Genomic DNA, 13,431 nt, shown 5'->3' on the forward strand with positions numbered 1-13,431 from the left:
TAAAAAACAAAGAGAACAGAAAAGAGTATATGAGGCGCAAAAGAAGTATTAGACCGGAGGGTGTGGGAGGGACTCTTCCCTCACTTTTGGTGGGCCATACCCCTCTTTCCTTCACCAAAAAACCAAGGAATGGGTGGGAAGCCCTTCCCTCACTTTTTTTTTTTTTTTTTTTTTTTTTTTTTTTTTTAATATATTTCATACATATATTATACTCATTTTGTAGGGAATTAAAAACCATGAATTTTAATATATTTTTATAATAAGTATATAATTTTATAAATATTAAAAAAGATAAAAAAAAATAACTGACCAATGAGAAGAGGAGAGAGATTGCGGTACCCTCTCCCCCCACCTCTTTTCCCGCACTCCATTCCTTCACCCACGGAGTGGTGTTCAAGAGGGGAGGGAAGCTTCCCTCACCCCACTCCGTCCGGCCTTAGGGAAGATGGTAATAATTATACGACTTCCAGTTATGATGATGATGTAGGGCAGAAGAAACCCTGGCAATTGGGTCCAAAGAAAGAAAATACGGGCGGAGAGGAACAAGATAAAAGATCCCAGAAAGCTTCAAGCTCAGGCAAGAAGGATGGTTTAAAGCCAAAACCAAAGCATTATGCAAAGAGCAAGGTTCCAGATGAAAATGTAACACATTTTGTGTCTCTAATTCTGTTTAAACATCATCTCTTTATCTTCTTCCATTTGTTGACAGGGAAATCTAGTTCATGTATCATCAATTATCTGCCATCAGTGTCAAAGGAACGTCAAGGGAATAGCTGTTCCCTGCAGTAAATGCACTACAAAGCTTTACTGTGTGCCTTGCATTATAAGATGGTATGAGCTGTTCAAATATTTTCTTCTTTTCAGCCGAAATTTGCTTGTTTTCTCGGCTTTTTCATCTTATTTTCTTCTGTTTACTCTGTTCTGTAGGTACCCTAACATGACAGAGGTGATGTTGTACGATTGTTGTCCTATTTGCCGTGACAATTGCAACTGTAACTCTTGCTTGCGTGATGTGCACCCTAAAGTTGGTTCCTGCAGCTCATCTTTTGTTATGGAACTTATTGCTCTTCTCACCCATACCCAACAAATACTGAATATGGTGGTGTTTTTTTAGGTCAAACTGAAGATTGATTTTAAACCTGATCATGATCAGAGAGTTCGATAAATCTTTATATATCCTACATGTGCTTTTTCCTTTTTGAAGCGTCTCAAGGAGGAAAACATGAAGGAGAAAGCAATAGAGTCTAAGATTCAAGGTATTTTTCCTGTTCATCTTGGTGTTCTTGCTGTCTTGCTGTCTTGGTAGATACAACCCCTTGCTCACATTGTAGGCTTGTAGCTAATCTGTAGCGGTATTGCCACATATATGATTCTTGACTAATGATGATCACTGCCTCATTCTTATGTAAATAGGCTTGAATTAATCGCGTTCAACATTGAGACTTTAGGAAACTCCAAGGAAATATTGATTTGTTAGGAAGTAAATATTGTACGGATTAGCTTTGGCCCATTCCTATGTTTAAGGTTCCTGTCTTTATGTATAGTGTTGTTAGTTAAATAAGGTATTTTCACCTTCAATCTCTTTCTAGTTTACTTGGTATCAGAGTGAGGTTCAGGGTTTGAGGGGTTTTCTGTTTTGAGCACCTGACAATAAGGTATGCATCATTTCCGATTAGGGCACCGGGTGAGTGCACTATTTTTCTACTTTTCCAATTAGGATACCCTATTAGTGGGGTCCTCTTTTCTTATTTGTTTCTAGTTTGTGAATATGTCTAGAGAAGACAAATCATCTGGCAGAGTTGGTACATGTCTAGCCGATATGCTATCTGGTAACGACTAGACTCACTGACAACAAACTTAATGGTTCCAACTTCTTTGAATGGAGCAAGACTATTTAGATCTATCTCGGAAGCATGGGAATGGCTTATCATCTCACATTTGATCCCCTTAAAGGTGATGGTTATGATTTGTGGTTACAAAGTGATGCTCGTTTGTTTTTGCAAATTTTCAATACAATCAATATCGACCCTTCCGTGTCTCTTCTCTAGTTAGTCGCTATGAATATGTGAAGGAACTCATGGACTACCTTGACTTCTTATATTTTGGACAAAGCAACATCTCACAAATCTATAGTGTTTTATAAAGTCCTTTCATCGTAGGGAACAACAGGACCGATCACTCACTACCTATGTCATAGAATTAAGAAGGTATACGAGGAGCTCAACTCTCTTCTTCTATGTGCTGATGTTAAAGCTATGCAAAATCAGAGGGAACTAGTGGCTGTTATTAGTTTCTTGATATATTTGCAACGAAAATCTGACTATCAAATCTCAAGTTCTTGCATGAATCTGTCACTCCTTCCCTTCATGAAACAATATATGGCTCTTGTTGAACGTCAATTCAACACTAAACTGAAATCGGTCCAAACCGATTGGGAGGATCAATTCAGAAATTTGTCACAAATTTTCACCTCTCGGGGTTCTTCACTGTCTTTCATGCCAACAAAGAATTAGGTAGTGTTTGTTTTTTGTCTGCAGATCTGCGTGGCCTCTTTTGTCTGCGCCGCGCAGACCACGCTCAGACATTAGCTTTCGCAGAATGTTTGTTTTTTTGAAGACTGCAGACCTAAAAATGTCTGCGCGCCCTCTTCTTGGCGCATATGTGGACTAGAGTCTTCTAACATCTTCTAGCCTAAAAAAACATATATATCTTTATTTTTTTAAAGTTTTTTTTTTAATTTATATTTTTTCCAACTTTATTAATGATAAACAATTTGAATTTTTTTTTTTTATAAAACTTAAAAAAAAACGTTCGACGATACAAACATGATATTTTTGACAAATTTATAAATAAAGATTTATTACAATAATAGTCGTTGAAGTTGTTTATATAAATATGAAAAAAATCATAATATATTCTTATATTTTTTTGCCAAATTTTGTAGAACATTATTTAATACAGTATCGTCAATTTCTCAAGAAAATATTTATGGTACGTTTTTAATGGATTTAATTGAAAAAAATTAAAGTTTATTTCCATCCATTTATGTATCAAATTCTTTGATGACTAATTATAATGTTTAGTTGTAACTTTGCAACCAATGTTGTTGGTTTTTATCAAATATATACGTCAATTCATATCATTTTTATTTTTATTTTTTATATAATAATACATAAATGTTGATCTAGATTCGTTAATTATTTATAACAAAGTCATAAAAATATTAAAAAATCACTTTGAAGTTTAAAAAAATCAGTTTATTTAGATTTCAGTTTATTTTGGTAGCCCGCAGATGTTAAAAAAACAAACAGTCTTCTTGTTTAGTCCACCTCTTCTACTGCAGAGGTCTACATATGTGGTCCACAGACTGCAAACATTTTGTCTCAGAAAAAACAAACAACACCTTAGATAACACTTTAATTACTTTTTTTTGATAGGATTGGTGCGTAGATGTTTTGTGAACGATTATGCATCCGTACAGCTTGTTGTTTATTTCCTTTCAAATTTGAGTAAAATAGTATGAAATGTGTTGTCTTGTTACTTCTCTAAATGTATTTTCTTTGGCAGGCTGTTCTTTACTGGATGTACAGATGACGAAGTCAAAGTGGAGATCGGATGAGCGAATGCACTGGTATGTCGTTTAAATGATTGTGTACTAGTATTCCAGGATTTTGTTTTGTTATTACTTCATATTTTGATTGTAACATGATGTATGCAGCGCATGCTGTAAAACTTCGATTGTTGACTTGCATAGAAGCTGCCCTTCTTGTCATTATAACCTCTGCCTTCAATGCTGCTGGGAATTGCGAGATGGCAACCTTCAAGGAAACAAGGAAGAAGTTATTTTTGAATTTAATGATCCTGGTCCTGATTACTTACATGCTCATGGTGAGCCTAAGGGAAACATAGAAACAAGGAATGTGGTCAGTTATCTTGAGAAGGCTGCACCAAAGAAAAAGCAAACTCATGACTGGAAGTCTTTGGATGATGGTAGAATTCCTTGCCCTCCAGAAAGCATGGGTGGTTGTGGTGATGGAATTCTAGAGTTGATGCACATAAAGCCACTTGACATTGTTTCAAACTTGTTGGAGAAAGCAGGAGAGCTCTTAACGATGCACAAACTGGAGGAAGATATGAGGGATATATCTGAGAAATGGTGCACGTTTGGTTATCAGCAGTTACGAAAAGCTGCTTCTCGTGAAGATTCTAGAGACAATTACTTGTATTGTCCACGTGCTATAGACATTAAACCTGGAGATTTAAAGGATTTCCAATGGCATTGGTCGAAAGGGGAGCCAGTAATAGTCAGCAATGTTCTAGAAACTACACTTGGATTGAGCTGGGAACCCATGGTCATGTTGCGTGCTTTTCACCAGATGGAAAATACCAAACAAGATAAGCTCTTGGATGTGGTTGCTCTTAATTGTTTGGATTGGTCTGAGGTTGGTGAAGTATGCTCTTTTTGTTATTTCTTTTTTGTGATTTTTGCTTCACCATTGGTGCCTCTTGTAAGATATATGTGGAGCTTAGATTGTGTCTCCAAAAGATCCCTTTATGGAGAGAGGGAGACTCCAACATATATATATATATATATATATATATATATATATATATATATATATATATATATATATATATATATATATATATTGTTTTGGGTATTCGTTAGGGATATAGAGGCACATTTGGAGGAAGTGGTTTTTTGGCCATTATGTTTTGATCCACTTTTTTCTGTATTCGTTGTTTGTGAGTCGATCATCATAAAAAATCCGCACTTTTTGTATAATGTACTACATTCACTTTTTTGTGTCATTTCTGTCTGTTCATTCAAGCTTGGGAGAACATCTTCTCTATTTCCCTTTGATATTGAACTTATTTTCATAAACACATTTTAGAACTTTGGTTGAATTGTCATGCTTCCTTTTTTGCTAGATTGTTTTAGTTCAAGTTAATACTACATTTGGATATTAAATGCCTAATCAACTTTTCTCATAACATGCAGGTTGATGTTAAGGTTCAAAAGTTTTTTACTTGGTATACAGAAGGTCGATACTACAAAGAAGGGTGGCCACATATCCTAAAGTTGAAAGACTGGCCTTCATCAAGTCTATTTGAAGAACGGTTACCACGTCATTATGCTGAATTTATCACTTCCTTACCCTTTAAAGAGTACACACATCCATGTGATGGATACCTTAATCTTGCAGTGAAGTTGCCTGAAAAATCTTGTAAGTCAGACATGGGTCCTAAAACTTATATAGCTTATGGTGTTTCTCAAGAATTGGGGCGTGGAGACTCTGTAACTAAACTTCATTGTCACAAGTCTGATGTGGTATGCTTTTTTTTCTGTTTGGTTATGCCAAATTCTTCTGCTTGGTTTTTTCTGTACAGCTTTTCGGGAGACATGAGATCATCAGTATTTGATTTCATCTAGTATCATTGGAATTGAATCTTGGCTCTTTAGGCATCATCAACAAAACTTTGTTTTTTCCTTTTGGTTATAAAAAAGTTTCCATTTCAATTTGTATGAGAAGAAAATTGATCTATATAATAGAAATGATATAAAAGAATTAGAAAAGCAGTAATTGCAGTGCTTCCTGGACACCTGGACCCACAGAAATATGAACCATAAACTAGAAAAGTAAAGCAAAATGGAGTATTCAAATCATCTACTAATTGATGATTTGGATATTGTTGTTTTTTTTGGTGTTGATGATGATGATGATGATGGCATTTTTTAATTTGCACACCCAATCTGTTTTGGTTTTATGTATTTTCGTTCATAAATCTTTATTTTGGTGACATGCAGGTGAATGTGCTGACTCATACTGCAACTGTGACCCTCGACTCTGAACATTGTAAAAAGATAAATGTATTGAAAAAGCTGCACAAGGTTCAGGATCAGAAGGAACTTTATGCTGATAACACGAAAGATGCTGCTTCCGAGCAAGGGACACCAGGTAACAATTGTGTTATATCTACTACTTAAAGAAAATATTGCCATATCGAAATGAAAGACATGAGACTCTTTATCTGTTTGTTTTGCTAATGCTAAAAGCAAGCCAAAAGGTGTGCATGAAACAGATCCTTGTTGTTGTCTTATGACAGCTATTGGTGATGAGTCAGATGAATGCACGTTAGAGGAGGAAAGTTATGAAGGAATTGATAAAAAAGTTAAGAGGAAGAGAAAGGATTCAATGAAAAGAGTTGAGGGACCAGATGGAAATAAACGAAATAAAACGAAAAAAGTCAAGGGACGAAATGGAAATAAACAAAATACAAGGAATGGCAGGAAAAAAGTGATCTCTTCTGATAGTGAAGAAGATGATCTGAAAGAGGGAGGTGCTTTGTGGGACATATTTAGGCGGGAAGATACTCCTAAACTCCAGGAATATCTCAAAAAACACTTCAAAGAGTTCAGGCATTCCTTTTGTCTTCCACTGCAGCAGGTATTAATCCTTACTTTCAGTTGAAATTCTACATTCTTGAATAGCAACGTCTCAAACTGTAATATTGTATCTTTTTGGTCCAGGTTATCCACCCAATTCATGATCAAACATTTTACTTAACCATGGACCATAAAAGGAAGCTCAAGGAAGAGTTTGGTTAGTGTACATTTGCAAGGCTCTATATATCAGCTTTCACTGATATTAGATTTTATGATTGTGTTTATATTTTTGGTTGTCATCAGGAATTGAAGCATGGAGTTTTGTCCAAAAGCTTGGAGATGCTGTCTTTATACTTGCTGGTTGCGTTCATCAAGTTAGAAATTTAAAGGTTAGTAACTTACTACTAGTTTTTAGATTCTTTTTTACTGTGTTAAATTTTGCTATTTTATTAAAATTGTATTTTTTACTATCAAATTCCTGTAACTCTACTGTAGAACACGAAAGAGATGGGGAGAACCTTCACATATCTTTTATTCATTATTGTAAAACTAAATACAAAACAGAAAGTAAAAATATAGAGGAAAAAATAGGGCAGGTCCTAATAACCCTAAAAAAACCCAGAATTATGAGATTACCCCTCTAGATTAAATAAAGAAACAAATGAAACAATAACATAAATCTTCACTCCTCCTCAAGTTGGATATGGATATTATTCATATCCAGCTTGTTCTTCATATTTTCGAATTTATTCTTTGGAAGGGCCTTTGTTAGAATATCAGCAATCTAGAAGTTTGATGGAACATAGGACAACTCCAGAATTCCATATTCTATTTTTTCTTTAATGAAGTGACAATCAATCTCCACATGTTTCAATTGAAGCTTTATTGTCACAGAATCGAATCATCTGCTTAAGATTCACAAGTTTTAGTTCCTTCAACATCTGTTTTAACCATATTCCTTGACACATTGCTCGAAATTCAGCCTCAACACTACTTCTAGCCACCACAGATTACTTCTTACTTCGCCAAGTCATCAGATTGCCCCACACAAACATGCAATAGCCTAAGTTAATCGTCTTTCTACACAAAATCCTCCCCAATCAGTCAGTCAACATCTCAATAGTAGATTTCTATTTTTCCTTTCCACGACCCTGTTTTGTTGGGGAGTGTCGACACAAGATCTGAGATGAATGATTCCTTGTTGCTCAACTCGGAGTCGAAGTATTTCTTTGCATTATCATATAGAGCACTTGAATTTTTGTTACGAATTGGTTTTGGACCATTTTGATGAAAACGCTAGAAGATCGGCCCGACTTCAGATTTGTCTTTCATTAGAAAAACCCAAGGAACACGAGTATGGTCATCGATAAAAGTAACAAACCATCTCGCACCGGAGATATTTTTTACTCTGGAAGGACCCCAACATCACTATGGATTAAATAGAATGGATGAGAGGGTTTATACAAGGGTGGAGAATAAGAATGTCTAACATGTTTGGGTATTTACACGCTTCACAGTTGTTATCAGTTGGATTTTTATTCACTAAATGACGAAACCATTTCTTTAAGTAATGAATGTTTGGATGACCCAATCTATGATGCCATAACATCACATTATTTTGACTAGAAACATTTGGTTTGAAAACGTATCACGAGCTGCTTCCCAAATTTCTGATGCAGTCTTGTAAAACATAAACTGCTTCCCAAATTTCCACTTTTTGTAACTAGGGCTTTAATCTTCAGGTTGAAAGAGATCAATGGACAAGTAGTCTTCTTTACCTTTTCCTCCAATGAAGATTGAAACAGAGTGAGACCAAAGGTTATAGTTCTGACCATTCAGTTTATATGTATGTTGTCGGCAAAGTGATGTAATTGGGATTGATAGTTTGTGGAACTTGAGGCAGGTTTTCAGTTGAAGAGCCGGAACTGACATCTTCACTAACAAGGGCTGAAAATATATTCCCGAATTTGATAGAGCTATTATTCATGATGATGGAATCGAGAGAGAATCTTTACCTCATGAAAAACAACTGATTTTGGAATAAATCGACATTACACCTCCAGATTAAATAGAGAAACAAACGAGAAAATAACATAAATCTTCATGTACCTTTAACCAGATTATGCATTCACTTTCTTCACAATGGTAAACCACTATATGGATTCGTAAATACTGACATAAATGCTTCATGTGAGTGATGTATGCTTTCAATATGCTTCATAAGAGAAAATGCTCCCAAAACAAGCTTTCAGTATCTCAAATGCTTAAAATTGTTACATATACATATACATATACATGTGATATTTGCAAAAGTTGAAACTGTCACCTTTTGAAAAATAGTGCATTGGAATTTGTTATCAAACTCGTCTCTGAATTTCATCTGTTATATTAAGTGCATGAATATGTTTTTTTTTTTTAATTTTTTAATTTTTTATTTTTTTATGCAGTCATGCATAAAAGTTGCATTGGAATTTGTTTCTCCTGAAAACATTGGTGAATGCATCCGGTTGACAGAAGATTTTCGCCTTCTTCCCCAAAATCATATGGCAAAAGAAGACAAATTGGAGGTAAACAATCTTTTCTTTATATCTGGCAAATGTTAGATCTTTTATAAACCATCAGAAGATTTGGGCTTATATGTCATCAAAATATTAGTTTGTTTTTTCATATTTTCTTTTTACAGTCATATTTCATATATTGATTACTTGTGACTTGTGAGATTAATAAAACTGACATTAAAAGGGTTGCCTGGTTAACACTCGATACAACTTGTCTTTGATATCAAACCGTTATAGAACCCCACCATCCCATTTTGCCACATATCTAATGTTGGATTCTAAATAAATTTCTTGCTTCTATGATATATAATTTTGTGACTTTATTGGTCCAGTTTATATCTTAATTTCTGTATATAAAAGTCAATTATGTTCATAATATTATCATTTCTATTAATTCCAATTGATCTGTTATTAGATTAACATGGTGAAACTGCTTTATGCTTCTAATTAATTAATTACAGGTGAAGAAAATGGCACTTTATGCAGTGGAGGCAGCTGTAATGGACTTAGAAAAACTCGTCCCCAAGTAAGTTCAAACCATTTCTAAGACTATTTTTTTTATCAGCAATTTCGTCCAATCAGTGACAAATAAAACAAAAAGGGAATTAATTGGAAAAGAAAAGAAAACACTGAACCATTGCTGTCCATTTTCTATTTGTTCTACTTTCCATGTAGCATTTTCTAATTGGTTAGTTTATATTATTTTTGGATAAAACTTATTTGGTTATAATTCAGACTTTTTGTTAGTTTAAAAATACATAATACACCAAAATTCATAAAAAAAATTCTCTATAAATAGAGCCTAATAGTCTAGTACTTGTATATCTTCATTTACTTTCCCAAAATTCCATTTCTAGTCATTTTACTTTCATCCTGTGGATCTAAGCTATCCGTTTGTCAGGAAATCTCAGCACCCTAAAGACTCCCAAGATTATCAAAATCCTGAATGTGATGAAAATTCTCAGTTTGTAACAAATCTTGATCAAGTTCCAATCACTGAAAATCTCCAAACCTCGCAAAATATTAAAAATGATGCTACACGCGAAGAGGGATTACAGAAAGATTGTGAAAATGTTCAAATCATGCAAAATACTGAAAGCGATGCTGGAGGCGAAGTGGGATTACATATAGATTCTGAAAGTATCCAAACCTTGCAAAATATTGAAAGTGATGTTGGGGGTGAAGTGGGATTACATACAAATTGTGAAAACCAAACCTTGCAAAATAATGAAGACCATGCTAGAGGTAGAGTGGGATTACAAAAGGATCATGTGACAACACCTTCTTGTTCAGAACATGGAGTGGGTGATGAAGAAAGCGGTGGCAACACGGAAAGATCAAGGAGTAGTGAAAAAGGGGATCATTCTGTACACTCCACCCGAGAAGTGCCAAATAGTACACCAAATAGTGGTGGTTTAACAAGTCACCCTTCTACAAGTAGAGATGCATCTAAAATGGAAGGAAAATGTATGGCGTCACAGTCGTCTTTGTCTCCTAATGAAATTGTTGTAGAACTTCGTGCAATGAGAGTTACTAGAGACAATGAAGTTGAAGTCATGAGAAAACAACTCGACTTGGAGCAAAAAAAAGAAGAAAGGAAGACCAAGAAGATGCATCACATGCACCTTAATACACTTTTGGCCAAAGAGCATTTGTCGCCAAAAGATGAAGACATGAAATGCCATCTCTTGGCAATGTTGTATGGAAAGTGATTGGAATCTATTTTCCATACACGAGGATCTTATCTACCTAGAATGTTGTATTTTGTGCGAATATTTGTAACTTGTTCGTTTCTCTTCAATTTCGAATGTTTGTAACTTGTTCGTTTCTTTTCAATTTCGTATTGAGGTAGTAATCTTTATTGTACCTTTTTTTTGTTCAAATGTATGAAACTCTTATCTAATTATTAATATGGTTTTAGAATGTGAAGTGATTTTATATATATATTCCTTGTCTCTTAAGCTGTATGCCCTGTTAGATTACTCTCATTCACAACCAAAACCAACCTAACTATTTATTAAAAAATAAATTTCGCTCTTCCACCTATACAACCCAATTACATTCAACTTTTCACACCCATTAACAACCCAACTCAAACCAACTTTTATTAAATAAATATAGTTTGAAATTATTTTTATTTTACTAAAATTTATTAGAAAAAATAAAAATAATTTATTTATTTTGAAATAAATAAATTATTCATTTTAAATATAAAATTAAATAAAAATATTTTACATTCATAATATGGATACGAATTATACATTGAAAAAATACAAATTCAAAAGAGATTAGAAATAGAGAATCAGGATTGGACGTTGAAGTATGTCAATATTATATTCTATTTATAGAGAAATTCTTTTTATGAATTTTCATATATATATTTTTTAATTTTTATTAGACAAAATAATTATAAAATCTTATTAGATAATACTAATATTTTTTTTATCTATAAAAATAAAAATAAAAATCTTGAGAAATTGATGTATGGGTGACACGTGGGTGAGATATGCTCCCAACTACTGGGTTGGTACACCCACTCCGTCGGTGGGTTTAATTGATTTTTTTATTGCTTTTTGTCCAACCAACTGATTAAATTGTCACCAATGAGAGTAGTCTTATTACAAGACATCAACAATTGTTTCTTTGCCACAGGGAACAATTTACCAATAACCATACCATGCATGTAGTGATGCTTATGATCACAACCCAAAGAATGTTAGCCATCTGATTTAGCCTCATAACTTTTGCATATTCTCCTTGAAAAGGTGGCCATGAAGAAGTGGTTGATCAAACTTAGTGACAAAATGAAAGAGATGTGAACCATTGAGTCATATTCTTAATGACAAGAATTTATGAGGGCCTGAAGTGGGTTTTATGAACCGACTGCAATGCTCATGGAAGTGTTAAAAACAAAGTTTGATTGTAGCCAAGGGGTATATTCTAACATCCTCTAAAATAAGATAAAGTAATTTTACTCGATTGGTAAAAATAATGAGGTTTGTACCTTAAGTGTTGGTTGTGCCCATGTATAACAAGTGTGCGGATGTTAATGTACCAAAGACATAAATGTGCTTATGAGAGATACTATTAAGGCTATGTCTGACAGACTAACCGAAAAGCTAGTTGGTAGATGAAAAACTAGTTGATAACTTAAAAAAAACGAGTTTTTTTTATAATTCAAAACATCTCCTGTTATAGTCATGTTATCAATGTATACAATGAGATTTATAAGTTTATTGGAGTGTTTTGAAGAAATGCATGTTATGTGGGTGATCGTACTTGTCATATCTTAAATAAATTTGTTAAACCATGTTAAGCCATAAAAAGACTAAATTTGTTGAATCATGTTAACTCTTGAGCTTTCTTTCTCATTAGACCATTCTACTTTTCATATTTGCTTTTAGATCATTTTCCAAACTGTAACACCCGTCTTCTAGAATGGATCAGTGTATGACATAGAGGAGTCAAAGACATGATTTTTGAGGAAATCATATGTCACAGTGTGACATGAAGGGTGTAACGATGTGACATACCGAATATGAGAATGTGTTTCGGATGGCTCTCACGATGTCACAAGAGTATGGTCACTACGTGAAGATCACTACAACCCAAGCTCATGATCTTTTAGGGTTTTCTCCATATTTAAACATATAATCTCAGATTTAGTGCATCATTTCCAGCCTTCATCATGATCTAGAACCTTGAAGCAAACCCTAATACCCTCTTCTCCATTTGTGAGCTTACCCTTGATGTTTTCAAGCTTTTTGAAGGAAGAAAAAGGTCCTTGTGGTATAGAGAACCTCTTGTCAAGCTTGGAGTTTCCATTTGATCCATTTGTGGATCATTGTAAGTGTTCAAGATCCAAACTTTATGTTGTATGCTTCTAGATCTAGGCTCTTTGTCCCTACCAGCTTACTCTATCGGCAACCCAGCCAAATGAAGGATCAATGATTTCTTCATATTGTGGTAGTTTGGATGGAACTTGGAAGGATTCCATAAAGTTGGCAACTTTATGGGTCCTTGAGGTCCCTTGAGGGTTGTATATGTTAGATCTTAATTTTGGATAAATTTTGAAGACACCTATATGATTTTGGATCCATTTTTTCATCTTTTTGACCTAATATGAGACCAAGACATGCATTGGACATGCATGCCTATAAAACATCAATTTTTAGAATGTTTTTAGAGTAAGAAGGCTCTCTAGAAAGTTGGAATGGATGGCGTAAAGGATTAAGGGCTGAAGGCATTAAGTTTTCCCAAATTACAGTAGTCACGATGTGACAATGAGACTTCCCGATTGTTTTGGATGGATTCTATCATGATGTGGTGGCATGACCATCATGAAGCAACAATGGTTTTGATCCTAGCTGACTTGTTCGTAATTGGAGTTTTGAATAGGGGTTGAGTTTGTTAGCCACGACGCAACCATAGGCTGGTCACGATGTGAGAATCAACTGTTGATATTGACTTTGACCGTTTAACTTT

General features: G+C 34.3%; 1 protein-coding gene across 2 annotated transcripts; it reads left to right on the forward strand.

Moving 5' to 3' along the window:
• Window positions 1–449: 449 nt before the first annotated feature.
• On the forward strand, window positions 450–10,855 carry LOC145053269 (lysine-specific demethylase JMJ26-like). 2 transcript variants are annotated; one of them, XM_079001276.1, is made up of 14 exons: window positions 450–627; window positions 710–831; window positions 928–1,024; window positions 1,115–1,953; window positions 3,568–3,631; window positions 3,719–4,442; window positions 5,003–5,332; window positions 5,810–5,960; window positions 6,109–6,449; window positions 6,533–6,605; window positions 6,692–6,777; window positions 8,836–8,955; window positions 9,408–9,472; window positions 9,858–10,035. In XM_079001276.1, exons 4-14 carry the CDS (start codon window positions 1,914–1,916, stop codon window positions 9,916–9,918), a joined length of 2,055 nt encoding a protein of 684 aa, XP_078857402.1. In that variant the 5' UTR covers window positions 450–627; window positions 710–831; window positions 928–1,024; window positions 1,115–1,913; the 3' UTR covers window positions 9,919–10,035. The 2 variants fall into 2 exon arrangements, with proteins under 2 accessions (XP_078857402.1, XP_078857401.1); XM_079001275.1 differs by having other exon boundaries at window positions 452–627; window positions 9,848–10,855.
• The last annotated feature ends 2,576 nt before the right edge of the window (window positions 10,856–13,431 follow it).

Source organism: Lactuca serriola, chromosome 5 (genome assembly GCF_051521515.1).
Source record: "Lactuca serriola cultivar US96UC23 chromosome 5, Lser_US96UC23_V15, whole genome shotgun sequence".
Classification (NCBI taxonomy): Eukaryota; Viridiplantae; Streptophyta; class Magnoliopsida; order Asterales; family Asteraceae; genus Lactuca; species Lactuca serriola.